This window comes from Pseudorca crassidens, chromosome 9 (genome assembly GCF_039906515.1).
Source record: "Pseudorca crassidens isolate mPseCra1 chromosome 9, mPseCra1.hap1, whole genome shotgun sequence".
Lineage (NCBI taxonomy): Eukaryota > Metazoa > Chordata > Mammalia > Artiodactyla > Delphinidae > Pseudorca > Pseudorca crassidens.
Genome location: NC_090304.1, coordinates 41,673,966 through 41,695,433, shown reverse-complemented (window position 1 = coordinate 41,695,433; position 21,468 = coordinate 41,673,966). Strand labels below are relative to the sequence as shown.

The 21,468-nt window shown below is 38.6% G+C and overlaps 1 protein-coding gene across 3 annotated transcripts in view; it reads right to left on the bottom strand.

Moving 5' to 3' along the window:
* The window catches only part of RRAS2 (RAS related 2), an 84,542-nt gene extending 67,734 nt beyond the window's left edge, over positions 1-16,808 (bottom strand). Inside the window, exon 1 of one of the 3 annotated variants that reach the window (XM_067749819.1) lies at positions 16,401-16,808. In XM_067749819.1, the coding sequence (XP_067605920.1) occupies positions 16,401-16,508 (108 nt within the window). In that variant the 5' untranslated portion in view covers positions 16,509-16,808. The remainder of the gene's footprint in view (positions 1-16,400) is intronic. The other 2 variants (XM_067749817.1, XM_067749818.1) reach the window with 2 other exon arrangements.
* Between the last annotated feature and the right edge of the window lie 4,660 nt (positions 16,809-21,468).

Sequence of the window (21,468 nt, the reverse complement as noted above, 5' to 3'; positions counted from 1 at the left end):
TGACTACATAGTTAAGTCAATTTAGAGCAAATTCTTGTTCTTAATTAACTATAAAATACCTCAGAAAATGTTATGAAGAAAAAATATTAAGACTATTTATACCTACTTCCCAACTTAGGTAATAAAACATTAGCAATATGACTGTAGACCCTTATATGTCCCTCCACAATCATACTCCCCTCTCCTCTCCTTCCTCACCCCAAAAGGTAATAAATACCTAAATTTGGTGTTTGCCATTTTCACGCATTTATACCACAGTGATACTCGTAAAACAGATACCTCAGTCTCGTGAAGCTACACGTTAGAGAGAGGATGCCATTACACAGCTTGGGCCCCACACTAGCTTTCATCAGTGCCATCATGAGCAGTTTTAGCAGAAATATCAAGTCATCAAGTGTGTTTCTGGTTGAAACCTCACTTACTCTTCCCTTTCTCCACCCTTCCGCTATTCAGTGCTCCTCCAAGATTCATACTGGTAACAGTCACGTAACAGAATTCCATTCATTAAATGAATATGTATCACTCTATTCAGTTCCCCTCTAGAAAGTGTTGGCATTTTTGTTCCAACTTAACATTCCTAGTTCTGTAGAAAGACCACTGTATCTTAGGAATCAGGAAAATCAACTTAAATCCCAACTTCACTGTTTACCTGCTATAGGACCTTGAGCAAATCACTTCTTCCCAAGCCTCCATTTCCTCAACTACAGAATGGAAATAATGATGCCCATGACAATGTCATGCCGCCTTCCAATCATAAAGGGTTGGTGCTGGTATAAAAGGAAATCATGTACGTAAAAGTCCTCTGAAAACAAATATTACATAAATGTAAATCATCACAAAAGGTAAATGCTAGTTATGACAAAATTCTTAAGGAAGAATTATTTTTAAAAGTTAAAATGTGGCCAATTAATTTTTAATAATTCACTAAATAACCTAATACTTTTACTACAGAACTTAAAATTACTAACAATGTTGAAATAAGGCTCGATTCTTTCAGTCTGTTTATAGCACAGTAACTTCTACAACTAAATAATTTGTTCTAAATTCCACAATGAATCAAGATTCTCACTTCTTTAGAAATCATGATATAATGATTAGAAACTCTGTAAAACCCTCTAAAAGGAAGTATACATAAATCATGTTTTTAAAGGTAATAAACACTATTGTACCGAATTGGTTTTTTCTTCTCTTCTCTTTTAAGTAATTTAGAAAACTCCAAGGAATGACAGATTTATTTATTAACTGTTCTGGGAATGAGTCCCCCACTCCCACCCTCACCCTATCAAAAAAAGAAGAATACCACTTTGTCTTTCAGTCTGGCAAGAGACATTATCTACGTGTGAAGAATATCATGGCCCCAAAGTAGGAACAGGTCGATTACAATCCAAAGCAATGAGACATTTATATATTATACAGAAAGAAGTAGGAAAACAATTTTTTAGAAAACTTAGGGTGGAAAAGGTCAAACAGGATGTAACAATCTAATTTTTTAAAACTCATAAACTCATGTGCTTTAGAATCTGAAAGGATCTTAGATATAATCTGTTTCAGCCACTTCATTTTATAGATGAAAAAAATCAAGGCCAAGAAAGTATAGATCTTTCTAAAGAATAAAGAAAATGTAGTAACTGGGGGCTTTTGCCCCTAAAGAAAATATGAGTATGACACAAGCATTCTTTGAGAGCATTAAAAAAAAAACTCTTGTCACAAAACACAAATTGGAGATAGCAAGTTTAAATAAGAAATGAAGAAGGAAACGAGGAAGGGAGAAAGGAGGGGCATTCAATAAAGAGTAAGAGACACAACCCCAAAAGCTCAAAAATTACTAGTTATTAACCTGGCCTCAGGATCTCTACCCATAAGATGTTAATTACAAAGGGAACAGTAGCAATTTTTCAGCAATTAACTAAGGCATCATATTTCACATCAAAGGTTATGGAGAAATGTTGCCTCCTAAATATGATGTACTGGAGAAAGACTTTTCTTTTGTGATATTTATGCCAAAACTACACAATTTGATTCTAATGATAAGAAAACACAAGACAACCCAAATTGTGGGATATTTTACAGATAACTTTTAAGACTAAAAGACATGAAAAATAAGCGCAACACGCAATCCTGGATTGGATCCTGGGCAAAAAACATTGTTTTTCTTTCGTTATAAAGGACATTATTGGAACAGTTGGTGAAGTTTGAATAATGTAAGTTAGATAATATCCTGATTTTGATAACTGTACAAAGGTTACATAAAAGACTCTCTTTTTTGTTCTTCAGGAAACAAACACTAACGGGGCATTACTTCCACAACTTACTCTGAAAAGGTTCAGGAAAAAAATGCACAGGATACTATGGAAGCACACAGGAGGGACACCTCATCCAATCTGAATATTCCCTCAGGAAAGGCTCAGGTGAACCCTGAGTCACATCTAGAAAGATGACTAACAATTAGATTAAAAGGGCCTACTTGGTAAAGGATGCAGCTAGAGTCATGGATGTACACTTCACACAGATCGTGACTAAGTGTGATCAGACTGTGTTTCTCCAGTCATAATGCACTACGTGAGAGCAGGAATTTCAAATAGGTGTGGGGCAGGTGTCTGGGGGTTGCCAGGTCAGGGGAGAGCAGTAGCCAAAACAGCAAGCGCAGGAGTAACAGGAGACTGATCACAGACAGGGAGGAGGGAGCAGAGAGGGAGGCCAATAGATACTATTAACAACCCTTCACTGCCTATTCAATCCCAGGTTTCCTAATTTCAACTAAATGGAAAGTGCTTCATGAACCTAATCAAAGAAAAACTTCAGCAAAGACTTCACTGTTAAGGTAACTCACTTAATAAAACATGTTTTATCTGGGCAATGTAATAGAGCATAGTCCCCTTAGGTGCTATGTAATCAAGAAAATATGGCTTCAAGTCCCATCTCAATCATTATTGTGGGATCTTGAGCAATTTATTTAACTTCTGAGCCTCAGTTTCCATGTCTGCAAAAAAGAAACAATAAATTGTAAAGATTAAGGCAATGTGTGTAAAGCTTTTAGCATGGTATCTAACAGAGAAAATGTTCAATATATATTAGTCATAGGTCCTACTCTTCATAAGTCCTTGTTCCTTATTAAAAAACAAACCTTGAAGCCCTTAGTATTATAATTCAGTTACTGTGTAAGATAGTAAAATGAATTGAAGTACAACCACCTGCTCAAAAAAACATAAACTGAAGTCTACCTATATAGGTTCTGTACAAACTTTATAAAACACAAAATCACGGCTTTTCATCTTATAATTCTATTGAAGCTTATTAATACAAACACAAGGTTAAAAAAAGAAATTAGAAGATGCCAGTCTCATCATCCAGATGCAACTACTTATTTGGGGACATTATTTAAGTTTGGTGCCTTTTTCAATGTTTAACACAACTTGTATAAATATTTTACATCTCCAACCCTAATTCACAACAAAAAATTACAAAGGTGACAAAGTTTAAATCTGTTACTCATAATCCATTTTAGCATCATTCTAAATAAATAGCTATTGATAGGCATAAAAGTGAAGAAAAGTCATTAAAGCAATTGGCAGGATCCATTTTAAGTAATAAAGTATAGAATATTACAAGGGGTTCCATTAAAAAAAAAAGGAATGTGGGGTATTTTGTGACAGGCCAGTAAGACAGCTGGAACAAAGCTGTTGGAGCAACAGCTGTGCACCATGTACTGTTCTCATCTAAAACCACAAACTAAAGTAACCCATGTCAGACAACTTCATTTGACTAATCAGCTCAGCCAATGGCTCCTTCCTGAAACTATCTGCTATAAAGAATTCTAAATACATAATTTGCAATTTGAGGAAGGAAAAAAAATAAACAAAACATCAGTCTGTGTCTTTAAAATGTAAAATTAAAAATTGAGAAGCACACTGTAACACTGTAACAGAAGACAACGTTTTCCATACTATTTTACCACCTGCTAAAATTATGACCATAGAACCTATCAGACTTCATGATGGTAAGGAAATAAGCCCAAAACCCAACATTTGATGAAGTATGAATTACTAACATGCAAGCTCACCAATTTCTACTCCATTCTTAACTTTCAACTTTGCACTTTTGATTTATGTTTACCATAAAACACTGCAATGGTTATAAGAAATTTTTAACATTAAGTAACTTAACAATTAAAAAGAAGCTAATTCAAACCAACTTGTTAGCATGGACCATGGCAATATCTGAAAATAATAAATTCATGTAGTACTCAATTAAGCTACTATTATTATTCATTTAAACATCTGCAAGTCATTAAATTATCACAGACCTACACCTTTGTTTTATATTTTATCTCCATTTTCTGATTCCAAAAACAATGAACCTTTCGCTCACCTAAATTCACTCCTTTCTCATTTTAAGTAAGATACACACCTGTGTGCACTTGCGCACATGCATATACATACATAAGGCAAATTTCCCTACCTTATTTAATTGATATATCTTAATTTCAGAGGCAAAAGAGACAAAATTATAAATTTAATATTTACATATCTTTTCCACAAGATTTTTGAAACTTAAATGTTATATCTATCACAAATCTTCCTTTGCAGTTTGACTCAACTACTTGCTTACTGTTCTTTTCCTTTCAGCTAACAAATTGCTGACTGTTGTAATCTCAACCACATGTCATCATTTAACCAAGGCATTAAGAGAAAACCCACCAGGAAACAAGACAAAAGTAATAAATCTTTAAGACCTTACTCTCAAGCTGTTTTACATTTCCTGAGTCAGAATTTCCAGAGAGAAATTAAAATAGGACAATCTTCTCCAAAGATTATTTTGAATAAAACTGAATGCTGTGGGATCAACTGCTAAAACTTCTAAAACTCAAGATTCAAATGTGCATATGTCACATATAAACAATCTTTTAATTACAGAGAAACTCTGAAATCCAAAATCAAAAACAGTTTAGTTCTACATCCTCTTCAGTGACCAGCAGCTATGGAACCATAATAGATACAACTCATGTTTCCTAAGACCTCTTTTTTCCAATTATTTATTATGCCCTGCTCAAGACCCAATACTAGCAATTAATAAATACTAATAAATATTTTGCTATATGCTTACTTCTATGTAACAAAAGTATTCCTGGTCTATGACACTCAAAATCTAAATATGAAGAATAAAATGTACAAACAAGTATAACCAAGGAGCAGACATTCAGGCAAAAATTCCAAGCCTATAAAAATTCTCTATTAAAATACTTGTTTTACTTGTAAACATTCTACTGTTTAGAGTTTAAAATAGTGCCAAAGTGAATCAAACAGAATGGTTATCTTATCCAAAGCCACAGTCACATAGTGGCTAAATCAAGATCTAGAGAAATATCTTAACTCGCAAGAAGGATTCTTTATACTACGTCAAACTGCCTGTTCTCAGATAAGCAGTGTGAGTTTTTCCAGGTCTAGGACATCTTTTTAAAAAACAAAAACATGGCAGCTGTGGAGTTTAATTTCACAGACTACTTATGACTATGACAAAGGCAACCACAAGGAATAAGTTTCTCAGACACAACCTCTACTTTTAAAATAATCTCTTATTGTTTTACTCTCAATGCAGGGGAAATAAAGCAACAAAAACAAAATTAAGTCTGCAAAAACAAAGGTTAAAAGCAAAGAATATAAAATATAAAAAGAGTAAAAAGGATCAAAGCAAATTTATCTAGATTATTTCATAAATACATAATCATATTATACAATAAATGTGAATGGGGTGAATTCCACTGCTAAAAGACAAAGACTCTCAGGTTTGATTTTTAAAGATCACATTACATATTATTTAGAAAAGCTTACCATAAAATGACCAAAAAAAAAAAGTAAAACATAAATGAAATAAATGCATACAAACAAAAAATAGAAAAGGTAACATTAATATCACAGGTTGAAATTCAAAGTAAAATTCTACACAAGACTGGTACTACTTAATCATAAGAAAGATGTAATCATCATAACATTTTATACACCAAATTATACAACATCAAAACAAAGCAAAATTAGAAATGCGAGGAAAAAATTAAAACAAATTTAATAAAAATTTCAGAGCTTCACAGATTAAAAATACATGAGAAAAAAGGATACAGAAGATTTGAATAATACAATCAACAAATTCCATTTTAACAGATTTGTGTAAAACTTTGCACCTTATAAGCTACAAATAAAGTCATTCTTTTCTCATGTTCTTGGAGTATTTACAAAAATCAATGGTATGTTTAGCCATTAAAAATTCTTAATGTTCCAAAACAGGGAATTTACAGGTCACATTCTCTGACCATAGCCCAACAAAGCTAGAAATCTACAAAGACAGCCACTCAATCCTTCCTCAAATTTAAATCATGTAAAAATTAAGGGAATAGGGCTTCCCTGGTGGCGCAGTGGTTGAGAGTCTGCCTGCCAATGCAGGGGATGCGGGTTCGTGCCCCGGTCCGGGAGGATCCCACATGCCGCGGGGCTGCTGGGCCCGTGGGCCATGGCTGCTGAGCCTGCGCGTCTGGAGCCTGTGCTCCGCAACAGGAGAGGCCACAACAGTGAGAGGCCCACGTACCGCAAAAAAAAAAAAAAAATTAAGGGCATATCCAAACTGAAATTAAAATTATCTAAGAATTAATAAAAAGTACAAGATTTCATAACAAAAGAAATAATGCAAAATCAGTTTTACAATGCTTTTACAAAAGTCATTAAGGATACTACAGACTTTGTGATGATGGTAATGTAAGAAACATTCTAGAAAACCTCTTACTAGAAATCCTTTCAAATACCTTTCAAATATAAATTATAGCAGATAAGTTACTTAAAGCACTACTGTGAGAAATAAATGGCGATCAATCCCATTTTTTAAAGAAAGGAGAAAGCACAACAAATTTTATATATGAAATCGTAAAATACAGCATAAAATAAGCATACTTCAGATTACACACACACACACACACGCGCGCGCGCGCGCGCGCGCGCTAAAGAAAGGACTCCAACTTTTGATTCTAGGCCCTTCTAATTTCTATACCTACAAGAAAAATCTGTGCATTGATCTGCATTTTACAGCTTCACACACACACTCTCCCTCCACTATCTTCCCTAGCCTCTTCTACTTGCCTCAATTCAGAAAGCTTAGATTTGAAGTACTAATAAACTTGAAAACTATCCCTTTTAACCACCTCTAATTCTCCAAAATTATCCCTCTCAGCCAAAAAAAAAAAAAACCAAAACATAAATTTGGCTGAATGTCTTAGCAGATTTCACAGAATTTCATATTTGTTGATACTCCAAATATCAAAGCTCCCTAGTATCAACTTGCCCATCAGCATCAAAAAAAAAAAAAAAATGGGAATCTCAGGGTCCTGCAGGAATTCTGAGGGACGGCCAGTTCTTTATTTCCAACACCAAGAATGGCTAAGATCAACTGGAATCTCAATGTCTGCAGTAATTCTGAGGGACAGCCAGTTCTTTACTTCCAGCACCAAGAATGGCTAAGATCAACTCATCATAAGAGGATAAATTTAAAAACTACATTCTGCCACTCAAGAAAAAACCCTTCCCTGGCTGGAGTTGTTTCCTTAAGCAGTATGAAGCTTTAGAAAATACCAGTTTTGTGGCCTTAAGAAAAGACAAGAGAACATCACCACTGATTAATATTAGACTGAGATATCAAGGCATTAAATCTGTTTAAGAGAGTAATTTGATTTGACATCCAGAAAATTTCATCAGTGATACAGAAGGCAAATCTGACAAATTCTTGAATGGAGTCTATCTTAGCCTTCTCACTGATTAACTTAAGAAAATATGGAACAATGATTTCAAAGAATCAATGCACAAGTAGGTATTTCAGAAGATAATTGGGAAAATGACTTCAAAAATGAAGAAGAAAACCTTCCTAGACCTGAGAGTGTTTCATCATTTCTCAGAGAAAACTGGTGATCAGAGAAAAACTTCTAGTCATATCCTGATAAATGTTTCCATTTCCAGTGATAAGAGAAGGCTACAAGCATACAAATAGAAAACTAGTTATTCCTGCAGAATAGAAACTTGAGGCCGGTTAGATAAAGGCAAAGACACGGAAGATAAATAAAGCAGTACCTCCAACTGCTGTAATACAAGTCTCGGGATCCAATAATTTTATACTCAGCCAAGTCATCATGTATCATGCAAAAGTAAAATTTTAATCTTAGACTAAAAAAGTACTCGAAAGTGTTCTCTAAATAACAATTCAAAGTAAAAACTAGCTGCTCATGAGGACCGCTTGTAAGCACTGAAACCAGTTAGAATGAAAGAAATGGCAAATAAAAGCAACAGCTCCTAATGAGAAAGGGGTTAATACCACTGAGTGCATTTACAATTATAATAACAAAATCAAATGCAAAAGACAAAAAATAATCTCTTAAAAACACTGCAGTCACACACACTTTTGGTTGCTTTAAATAAGGATATTTGGGACTTCCCTGGTGGTCCAGTGGTTAAGATTATGCACTCCCAATTCGATAACAATACGTTATGGGCAGATACTTTGAGACTATGTTAATATCCAGCTACTCTCAAACTTTTACATACTACTTTTAACATCCATTTATGATTGTTACTTAAATCAGTTGCTTGACTGCCAAATGGTGATTTTCTAATTCTACCATTTCCTCTATGTTTATTAGTCAGAATTCTACATTAAGGAAGAACTTCCCTTCCTCCTTCATTTATTTATCCTTATGGATTCTTAGATTCTTACATTATTTATGGGCAATAATCAATTACTGTCATTATTTATTTTGATGATGATACTGTCCCAGAGTTAGCCAATGGGAGTTCTTCCAGGCTGGCTGTGTCTCTTTGACATGTCACCATCATTTTGTTTTCTGAGCAGCTCTTTACTTTCTGGCACTATAAGATGCTCCAAGCTCATCTTCTATTTTTTCCTTGCCCCAGCCCGGGGATCAGTCATTTCTCCAAGGTTCCTTTTAGTAAAGAATGGTATTTAGAAACCAAGATCCAGCACTGGGTGTTCTCACTGTTAATAGGGTGTCACTGTTTCTATGCACTCTCAACAGACAGAGCTGGAAAAAAGATGTATGGATAGATGTGTTTATGAGTATCCACATACACCTATTTCTAGATCTATCTTTATTCTTTTTAAACCATGAGTTCATGCCAGTATGCTCAATTCCAATCAAGCATCAAGAGTTCTTCCTAGCCTTCACCCTTTCCACAATTATAACTCCCTTCTCCAATAGTGAGGAACTTGGCTCCCATTTTCCACAACACATTTACTAATTTACTTAATCCTAGTATAGAAAACTGTTTCAGAATTACAAACCCATGCCTCTGTGATGAAGGAGGGGGGAAAAAAAAAAGCCTGTTAACCAGAGTTCAGTGTTTATTTCGAATTCTTTTTGTCTTTATCCTGAGGACATAGTCCAAATACCGGGTTCAAAAGTTACTTACATTAGTTTTTTTTTCTCTCCCTCCTTCAGTGTGGTTATGTTAGTCATCCGATATAAAGTTCAGTTCATTTGTTTTGTTTGTATTCCACCTTTTGATTTTATTGGTGCTTGCTGTTTATATACTGAGTATGTGAAACATTAAACATGGTTCCACAAGTCAGAAAAGTATCCTCAGAAGAGTCACTATCCCTATTCCATCGCTTTCTCCTTATCCCTACCTATAGGGTAGGTATAGGTAGGGATATATATATCCCTACCCCCATAGCTAACCAATAATCTCTTTAATCTCAAATTCATCCATTCTGTGCTGTTTTTGCCCCAATGATTACAGTCCTATTTTCTCATTTCCTCTTCTTTCTTACACTAAAAGTAGTATATCAATAATACAGTAGATACTTTTGCACTTTGTATTCTTCACTGAACAATTTATCCTGGAATGCATTTCCCATCAGTTCATAGAGATGGTTCTTATTCTTTTTATAGCTGCACCACTGGGTGAATGTACCATATTCTATTCAACTTCTCTCTATCCTGTAGGTTGTTTCTAATGCTGTGACCTCATGCACATGTATTTTCATACTGTTGGAAGTACATTTTCAGGGTAAATTCCTAGATCTGGGATTACCGAGTCAAAAGGTAAGGACCTATGTAGTCAAATCAAAATCCATTTTATGTCTCCTGATATAATGCACTGAGAAGAACACATCATTTCTGTGTTATTCCTGCCCCCAAAATGAATCTAACCATGAAGAAACAAACTCAAATCGAGGGAACTCTACAAATAACTAACTTGTACTCAAAGATGTCAATGTCATAAAACACGAAGACTAAAGAACTGTTCCAAATTAAAGAAGACATGGAAACAAAGTGCACTGCATAATCTGAGATTTTCTTTTGCTATAAAGGGCATTATTGGGACAATTGGCAAAATCTGAAAAAGTTCTGCATATTACATTAGTAATATATTAATTTCTGATTTTGGTTATACACTATGTTTATGTAAGCAAGTACCCTTGTGTTTAGGAAATATACATGGAAGTATTTAAAAATAAGGCAGCATTGTCTTCAACTTACACTCAGATGATTGAGAAAAAAACAGTGCCTATACATGGAGGGGGAGGAATAAAACAAATACAGTAAAATGGTAGCATGTGGGAAATCTGGGTAAAGTTTTTTTAAAAAGCAACATCAGATATCATGTTGGCATGTATATCCGTACTTTCAGTACTGAACATTTACTAACTTGTATATAAATTCTTTCTCCTAGGAAAAACACCATCATATGAGGTGACAAGATAAATTGGCTGGCAATATTAAACTACTAATATATACAAACAACCAATTCTGTAACTATAATATTTTTAATTAAACTATGATTTAATGTTATTTAATGTTATGTAACCAATAAACAACTGGTTTATCACACTGATCTTATAAAATACTAAATCTAAAATATAATTTAGAAGGAACTCAAGTCCAATATAGCTCCAGTAGCACAATTTTAGTCAACCTCTATTTCTTTGCTTCTTTCAGAACCACACAGTAAATAAATATATATATATATATAAAATCTTTGTCTATTTCATAAAGGCCTGAGAGACATTTTTCTTTGCGAAATAGAAATAAATCAAATGGCTACCAAGGACATCACTTTACACTAAGTTTCAATCCCAAACTCAGACTTCACGGCTCTACCCAAAGTAATTCAAGATCAAGGCCTTTCAAGAAGATTCAATGACAATTAACTCTACATTGTTTACAAGCAGAGTCTTTTACTCATTATCACTTTTCAGCAAGGAACTAATACCCTAAAGACACTAATATTTCTCCTCACCAAAAGGGGCAAATAAATAAATAAATAAACGTTCATGCAGCATCACAAAATCTGTTTCTATTTTATGAGATCAATTTTAATTTGAAAAAGGAAACTTTAAAATTTTTTAAATAATACAGCTTTAAGAAAGTCTCTTTCTGCACTCCTCCCCCACTTTAAAGTTAGCAATTTACTTTCCTCACTGAATTAAACAGACTAGTTTCATTTCAAAGCTTAGGAATGACCCTTGACATTTCAGCAATACAGATGAATTAAAAATCCCATCCCAGTAGGTAGCTGCCTGTCATCACTTTGCCTTCAAATGGTATTGTACCAAGGGAAAGCAGAATTCTTAATCTACTCAATAGAAGTATCCCCACTAAACTCCTGCAACTTCTGCATCCCAAGACACACACACACACACACACACACACACACACACACACGTTAAAAACGAATGAGTTTTAAGAAACCCTAGGTTAGAATTTCTCCTCTGACAAAAGCAGTCATCCTCTAAAAGAAAGTGTTCTTCCTTGAGTGCCTAACATTTGTATCTAGGAATTACAATGTCTGAGTCATCGGAAACACTTCAGCTCCTTGGGACTTCCCTGGTGGTCCAGTGGTTAAGACTCCGCCCTGCCAATGCAGGGGGCGTGGGTTCAATCCTTAGTCAGGGAACTAAGATCCCATAGGACACACAGTGCGCCCAAAAGACTAGGGAAAAAAAAATCATTACAAGAACCATTTCAACTCCTACCAAAATGAGGAAATCTCTAGTATGTACCACCACTAGGAGGGGTACCTTATTTTTCAATGCTAAGAATTCATTTGTAAATTACTCCGAAAATATAAAACAGTAATTTGCACACTAAAAATAAGTCTACAGTATAGTTTCAAATTCACAGATAAAATTTATTTTAAGTGATTTCTAATGCAGGTCACATGTTCAAGATGTAGCCACAGAAGAGAAATTCAGGAATCTAAACTCACAAACTTCACACAAAGATCAACTAACTTTAACACAAATGCATGTGCCTTGAAATCTGTTCTAGGATCTCTGCCCCAGGAAAAGGCAATGGAAAAACATTCACCAAAACGCAAATTAGGTAAAAAGCAATGTCTGAGTCAGCTCCAGGCTAACAGGTTGTAAGATTGACTAAAACTCAATAATTGAGAAATCAGCTACCCCCTACATAGCTCAAAATCTGACAAACTGCTGAATAATAAGTCAGGATGCTAAATAAATGAAGAACAGAGGCTGGGAAATTCCTCTCCTTAATTCTGTAAAACACGTATGGTCTTTTCTCAGAGCTGCCAGAAACCCCAATGGTTACTCCATTATTTCCAAAAATCAACGCTCAACTGATAAAATTTCCCCAACTCAAAATGGGATCAACATTCATTACCTAAATATCACACAAATGTGAGAGAGGAGTATGAGGCTGAGGGGAAAAGGGGCTGAAGACTTAAAACAGATCAGATTACATGTCAAGAAAAAATGAATAAATTACAAATTTAGTTTTAGAGGAACAAGACACAGAAGTAAAAGCAGCAAATTTATTATTTTACTTATTTTTAGATGGCACTGTGCTGAATGATTTGGATAAATTATTTTATTTACTCCAGAAACCCTAAAGGTACTAATATTAGTCTCCCTTTCCATACAGGAAACTGAGGCTCTGAGAACTTAAGAAACTTGACCTAAGACACATACCTAGTTTGTTAACTGAGTAAGAAAGAACCTAGAATTTCAAAGGTGCAGAGATTTGTTCACCCAAACCCAACATTTTATGGAGGAAATTAAGCCCTTAAGAGATTACAGACAATTAAAAGATTCCCCAGCATCACCTGAGTAGGGGGACCTAGAACCCAGATAGTCAAGGCTCTTTCCATTTCACTTTGTACAATGTTAAGATCATTTCCTAATGACAGAATCCACTCATCGTTTAGGGGCTGTATTCACCAATAAAACTTAAGACGTCTTTCAAAAAACTATGAACAGAAACGAGGAGGTCATGCACACACATATACTCTTAATAATATTTTACATTTTTAATCATGGATGTTTTATGATGTGTTACATTCATTTTTAAAGAGAAAAAGCCATCTCAATTAAGTAATTATAGCCTTAATTTCCTAATTTTGTAGCTCTTCATATGCATAAAAGGCAACAAGTAAATTTAAGGTGAAGGAAAGTCAGGGTTAAAGGCAAAGTTGTTTTTCAAGTTCTCCACTCCCAAATGTGTTCATTATATTTTTTCTACTCAAGATTACATAATAGAAAAATACATACTGAACACTGTAAGAAAGTGTCATATCTCAGGAGTCTTACAAAATAAATAAAACCAATTTGTACCATCCTGATCTCCTACAGAGAGAACTAGCTTCCGCTCATTAAGGTTACTATCCTTCTGCAGTCTCCTCTCCTTCCAATTACTACTGCGAGACAATCATAACAGAATGAATTTTAATTTCCCAGGAGTCAGACAATAAACAGCAGCTCTATTAAGTGTAGATGATAGTCACCTTAGCTCCATAAGCTAAGATTAATATAGTAACACTTGTATAGTAATGTTTGTAGCCTTACTATGTACCAGACACTGTTCTAGGCCCTGAACATATGTTAACTCATTTAATTCTCACAACTGTATGTGGTACTTTGTATGTCCCCAGTTCACAGATGGGAAAAACTAAGGTACCGAGAAGTTAAGTAATTTACCTAAGATTACACAGGCAGCAAGTGGTAGAGATGAGACTCGATCCAGGTCTGGTTCCTACCTCTCCAGAAAGCCTCCTCAAAGCCAGAGGCATGTTCCTCCCTTTCACCGGCCCCAGGTCACGGGCCTATCCCACTCCCCTCCTTGCCTGCTTCCTCTCTCCAAGCTAGCATAATGACTCCCCCACTCCCCATACTCAGGTAAGACATGTCCTCTCTTCCTGCCATCACGTCTACACAGTACTCTCATCAATCCTTCCCAAACTGACTTTTCCTCGATTCTGAATTCCCTTTGCATTTAAACGTGTTAACAGAAGTGTACACATAAGCTTATAATAGCCATCATTAATGGAGCACATACTACATACTAGACATATGCTAAGGATGTTCCCATAATTTAAAGGATTATGAAGACTGCGATCAGACCCATTTTACTGAAAAGAAAATTGAGGTTCAGAGAAGCTAAATAATATTTTCGCAATGTTCTCCCAGTAAATAAATAACACAGGAAGATCTAACACTCAAGTCTGTATGACTCAAAGCTCACACTCTTTCTCTATGTATAAATACACGTCTCTCATGCACACACGCCTCTTTTACTTCTTTTAAATCTAGAGTACCTAGATACAACACTATTCATAAAGGTGTTTCTTTAACAAATGAATTCTAGAAAATCATTAAGCAGACAGAAATTACGGTTATCTTAATGGTTTCTAATACTATTTCCAAAAACAAAAGGTTCCAATACCTTAACTAAATAATTAACTTACAGATTCAAATACATTTCGATGGTCCCTCCCCCCAAAACACTAAAGAAATATTTGTGGTTTAAATCTTTTAGGTAACACTATGTTTTTTTTGAACACTATTTATTAATACTGGAACCCAGGATTATTCTCTCACTCCTCACCAACCTCCCACCTCCCCCTAACTACAGTTTCCAAAGAAAGACTTGGCTATAAATTGTTTTGCTTTGCCATCAGTTACTTAAAGTATCTCTTGGCCCTATGAGAAATAGCAACATGACGGGCATCTCTGATTCTGCAGCTAAACTGCAGCTAAACTGAAAGGACAAGTTGCCCATCTCACCTCTTAGTGTGATTTTTTTTTTTAACCCACTAATGAGCATACTGTAAATGCTCACTACATAAACATCTCTTGCTGGATACAAAGGTTTTAGCAGCAGTTTTTAATACTTTGAAATAGTATAACAGCAATTATTGCTCATTTAGTCAATGTGAAAGGTAACAATCACATTTATGTTACAGTACTCGGTATTTTAATGTCACTAGAAACAGTAAGTGAAACGAAATACGCTATTCAAGTATGCCAACTGATAACAAATGGGTCAAACAAAAATATTTCACCAAAGCATCTTAAACAATACTCTTGATATACTGAGAGTATCTTTGTTACCTGTTATAACGCGATACCTTCATTCTCTCCCAGCATATGCCACACCTTGCAGGTTGACAAAAGCAGAGAGATAGCTGGGTTTCTCTCTTTTAATAGTCCCAAAAAAGATCACTCAAACCTCCTACCAAGAGCAAATCCTAAGAATCAAGAATTCCACCGCCCTTTCCTTTACAACCCGACTTTCCGCCTCCAGCTACCAGAGAGGATTGGGGGTGGGGGAGAGAGAGGTTGGAACGGACACAGAACGCACGACTCGGTCGGTCATCTCCCAGCCTGGCCCACCCCAAACTTCACCTTGGCACAGCGAGAGGCAGGAAGGCACCAGGAATACCGAGGAAATGGTCTCACCCCTATCGGAAAACATTCTTAACTTCCTCGAGGCCACCATTTCCCTGGGGCATTATCACACACTCCCACCCGGACGCATTACCTAAGAGATTACTTAAAAGAAAAGCACAAACACACACAAAGAGAAACACTGCTTGAAGCGGGCAGCTCCGGCTCGGCGTGCGCGAAGAAGCCCGAAGATCACGCGGAGCCGCGGCCAAGTTGCCACCGGGATTGCACCCACGGTGCAGGAGGCGGCCAGGGCGGCTGGAAACCCAGCGCGCGGGGCTCCAGCCCCACGCCCTACGCCCGGCGCCCCAGCCTCGGGGCAGGAAGCCCGGCGCTGCAGCGCTGCCTCTCCCGAAGGGCTCGGGCCGCGGCCGCAGCGAGAAGGTGGATCTGCGCTTCCCACCCCGCCAGCTCCGCCCTCCCGGACACATTCCTGAGAAGCCCGACTCCCGGGACGCCGAGCTGGGCGCCCAGCAGGCAGGAGCGGGGCGCCCCGACCGCAGGGCAGTAGGGCAGAGCCGGCCGGAGCCCCCCGCCCGCCTCCCGCCCACCCCCGGCCCGCGCGGCACCTCCGGGGCAGGGTCCCCGCGGCCGCCCCGCCACAGGTAGCGCGAGCCCCCGCCCGCCGCCGCCCCGGCGCCCCGGGGAAGGCCCGCTCCAGGCACCTGGATGAACTGGATGGTGAGCGCCGACTTGCCCACGCCGCCCCCGCCGACCACCACGAGCCGGTACTTCTCTTGGCCGGAGCCGTCCCGCCAGCCGGCCGCGGCCATGGGGACGCCGCCGAGCCCAGCCCGGCCACGCCGAGCCGCCGCCCGCCCTAGGCCCGGCTCCGGGGACTTGTGCGGCCGGCGGGCTGCGGGCGAGCGGCCGGGCGGGGGTCCCGGGCGCCGGGAGCTGCTGGAGGGCCGGTCCGGGCGGCAGCGCGGCGCCCGGGCTGTCCGGGTCCCAACCGAGGCGCGGAGAAGCGAGGTGACCGCAGCGGCGAGGGGCTGCAGCGTCCGGGGGACGCACTCCTGCACACGTCTTCGCAGCGCCTGCCGAACGCAGCCTCCAGCGCAGCTACAAATGGCCGTCTGGGGGCCGGGCCGCCAGGCTGAGGTGCTGCATATGCATGAGGGGGCGGGGAGGGGCGGGGCCGCGCTGGCCTGGGCTGAGATTCGGGCGCTGACGGAGGGCTCAGACCCCCTCAGATGTGCCCCTGCAATCCCTTGACTGTGAGTGCGTGTGTGCACGCGTGTGCGTGTGCGAGTGAGTGTGTGTGACAAAGAGTGTGGGAGTGGGAAGAAGATGGTAGACAGTGTGTGACCATAATTGTATATGTCAGGGATGGTCAGGGATTGTGTGGATAAAAAATACAGTATGTGAAGGCGTGTGTGAGAAATAGAGCTGTTGTCATCTTAATTCAGTTTGTGGGAGGGTAAATATCCTGTTTTAAGAGTACAGATGGTGACCATGACTGTATGAAAAACAGTATATGACAGTGCTTGAAGATTAGAGCTGTCACAATAATTGTGTGTGTGATATGCTTGCGGTGTGTGAGGGATGTCACAGAGACTTAATCACAGTGATTGAGGGTGAGTGGACAAGAGTATATGTGGCATATGTTGTATCAGGAGAGTGTCTTAGTGGCTGTGTGTATATGTGAAACATGTGCGGTAATTGTATTTGAGGGGTGTGAGTGTGAGAGATTAATTTATGCTTTTTTACACACTACATACCAGGCACTGTACTCAGTGCTACCGATCCTTTTATGAACAGTTCCCTGCCCTCAGGGAACTAAGAATCCAATGGGGAAACGGCCAGGACAACAGGCAAGTTGTCAGGCATAATGATAAGGGCTATAACTAATAGCTCCGTGTGGCCATGGGAGAAGCACTCACTACAGAGCTGGGTGGTCAGGGAAGGCTTCCTAAAAGACCTGAAGAATAAATAATATAGAGAGATGAATAACTGGAAGAAAAGTATTCCAGGGAAAGCAAACCGCATATGAAGAAGTCAGAGCGGAGAAGGTAAGCCATGTGTCACATGATTTTGATTGTGTTGGGGGAGTGTGCTTGTAAATTAAAAGTGATTATCTATGTGTATAGCAGTTTAACCAAATGTAGCAGGAATCACAGCTGTATACTGAGGCAGTGTAGGGCAGTAGATAAGACCATGGGCTCTGGGGCCAGACTGGATTCAAATCCTAGCTCTGTCACTACTGGTATCCTGTTGGAAGCTTACTGACATGTGCCTCAGTTTTCTCTTCTCTAAAATAAAGACCGTAAGACTACCTACCTTAAGGGGGTTTTTAGTAAGAATCAAATGAGTTAATACATATAAAGCACATAAAACAGTGCCTGGCATGTAGTAAGCATTTATGGCAGTTTTGGAACATGACTGCAAGCTCTTGGAAACAGCTTAGTGACTCTCTTGGAACCAGTAGAATGCAGCAGAAGAGATGCTGTATAACTTCCAAGTCTAGGTCAGAAGAGGCCACGTGGCTTCCACCTGTTCTCTTGGGATTCTCACTCTGGGAGAAACATCGTAAGAAGTTTGGCTACCCTGAGACTGCCATGCTAGAGAGGCCACATGTAAGCATGCCAGTCAAAGGTCTAGCTGAGCTCCTAGCTGACTGCCAGAATCAACTGCCAGCCATGTGCGACACCTTGGACACAGAGCTCTGTCCAGCCTTCAGATGACTGCAGCCCCTGCTGGCATCTGGCTGCAACTGCATGAAAGACCCCAAGCAAGAGCTACCCAGGTCAGCCCTTCCTGACCTACAAAACCATGAGCAAAATAAAACAGTAAACTGGTTGTGCTTTTTTAAACTTTTTCTTTGGGAATAATTTCAATCTATAAAGTATTAAGACTGACTATTTAGACTGGGGGAATAAGGTATTGGTCCTAAAGCAATTATAATGAATTCCTTAGTATTCTGTGCCTCTGCGTCTGGTATAGGAGCACTCAGGGGGTTCTGAGCCTGATGATAGTTTGACCAGTAAAAGAAAAAGAGGATAAGGTGGTAATGAATACAAGCTTGTGTGCACATATATATTCAGTGACTAGAGTTTTCAGGGAGAAACTTATTTTCAGTAGAACCTATTTCAATCCTTATTTGCTGAGCTTCTTCTCTGCCTGAGTCCTGACCAAGATTTTCTTTCCTTCCTACTCTGTACCACTGCAATCTCTGTGTACAGGACAATTCCAACACTGCAGCCAAGCAAGCAAACCCATGCTGTAGAAACCATGTGTTGGTTGCCTCCCAGGCATCCGTTTCTCCTTCCTTTCATACAGTGCCTCCTAATTTTCTCTCGGTGGTTTGAGAGTGACTGACTCCCACCTGCAGCTCCAGGGATTTACCCTAATTCACTGAAGATTATCAGCCCCCACTGGCCACAGTAATTAGCTGATAGATGGGCGTATGACCTAGGTGAAGCCAATCAAGGACAGATTCAACTACAGAATCAAAACTACAATGAGATACCACTTCACACCCACTAGGATAACTAGAATCAAAAAGACAGATAATAACAAACGTTGACAAGGATTTGGAGAAACTAAACCCCTCATACACTGCTGGTAGGAATGTAAAATGGCGTTCCTGCTTTGGAAAACAATCTGACATTTCCTCAAAAAAGTTAAACATAGAGTTACCATACGACCTGGAAGTTCCAGCCTTAAGTATATACCCAAGATAAATTAAAACATGTCCATATAAAAACCTGAAAGTGCAAGTTTATAGCAGCATTATTTATAATAGCCAAAAAGTGGAATTAACTCAATTATCCATCACCTGATGAACAGATAAATAAAATATAGGGTATTCATACAATGGAATATTATTTTGCAATAAAAAGGGATAAAGTACTGATATATGCTGCAACATGGATGAATCTTGAAAACATTAGGCTAAGTGAAAGAAGCCAGTCACAGAAGACAACATATTATATGTTTCCCACTGCATGAAAGGTCCAGGATAGGAAAATCTATAGAGACAGAAAGTAGATTAGTGGTTGCCAGGACTGAGGGGGAAATGCTCTGTGACTGATAATGGGTATGGGGTTTCTTTTTGGAGATATGAAAATGTTCTGGAATTAGATATCTATGATGGTTGCACAGTTCCGTAAATATACTAAAAACCATTGAACTATATACTTCTTAAAGTGAGTTTTATGGCATATGAATCAAATCTCAAAGCTGTGAGGATGAAAGATTCAATTGCAGGGTTTTATTTGAGCTACTAAGGAAATGTCTTTTTACTTCAAGATATTCCTCATGTCAACTCTACTCCTTTATTTTTAAAAAATTTAACTCAAAGTCAAGTGTTCAGCAAGGAAGAAGCCCACATGTTCAACTCCACGTAGACATTCTGTCCCAAAATGCTTTCTTGCCCTTACAAAATATCCCAAAAGCCTACAGCAAAAAGAAATTCTCCTGCAAAACAAACCACTGAAGACAGGAGTATCTGGCAGAGAAAGAACTAGTTGTCATTCATGCCAATTAAAGATGAATTTTCATCTTAATCTAAAAAGTTTCTTTCTTAAGTAGCTAAGAGATAACAGGGAAGTACAAAAATCTTCATCAGAAGAATGACCCAGAACCTTGGAAAGGACACTAGAGATCATGCCCCTAATCTTACCGAAAGAAATCCTGTGACTAGGGAAGGAATTTCTCTCCCAATGTCACCTAGCAAGTTGTTAGCAGGATACAGGTCTCCTGACTCCTATGCTCAGAGCACTATGCCCCATGCCAAGCTGGGTGTTACCCAGAATCCCACAAAGCCTCATAGCACAGAGACAGCGTGATGCTGCCCATCAAAAGAGATGTTGAATGTACCATTTTGATTTCAGTGGAGTGATGGTCTGGCTAAAGGGGTGTCAAGAGACTTCAGTGGGCAGATTCAGGGTCAGATTTGGCCAAAAGATATGTTTTGAATACAATTTTTGAATTGGTTGCTGATATTTTAATTTAGAATATTTCACAAACAAATCTAGATTTCTAACTCTTCCTGAAAAAATTAAATGGAACATCTACCAACACTGGGCCAGCATTATCATAGGACAATGGCTAAAGATAAGTACAGGCTGCCCTTGAGAAGAGTATGGATGTTCCTGCTCCTCAAAGTAATCAGCACCCTTGTATCACACCCCACCCATTTGATGTTACCTGTCTGGCCTCTGTGGGCTTTAAGAGTTTGCAAATCCTACTACTATATGCCAATGTTCTCCACCTAGAATGCACATTTGAGTCCCCTGTAGTATCTTAAAATGAAGAACCTAGGCTCCACCCCAGACTCAGTAAATAGAAATCTCTATTTGCAGACCAAGAATGTGAATTTGTGTATTTAAATACCCAAAGCGAAATTATTAGAGAAATGCAAATCAAAACTACAGTGAGGTATCACCTCACACCAGTTAGAATGGGCATCACCAGAAAATCTACAAACAGCAAATGCTGGAGAGGGTGTGGAGAAAAGGGAACCATCTTGCACTGTTGGTGGGAATGTAAATTGATACAGCCACTATGGACAACAGTATGGAGGTTCCTTAAAAAACTAAAAATAGAATTACCATATGACCCAGCAATCCCACTACAGGGCATATGTCCAGAGAAAACCATAATTCCAAAAGACACATGCACCCCAATGTTCATTGCAGCACTATTTACAATAGCCAGGTCATGGAAGCAACCTAAACACCCATTGACAGACAAATGGATAAAGAAGATGTGGTATATATATACAATGAA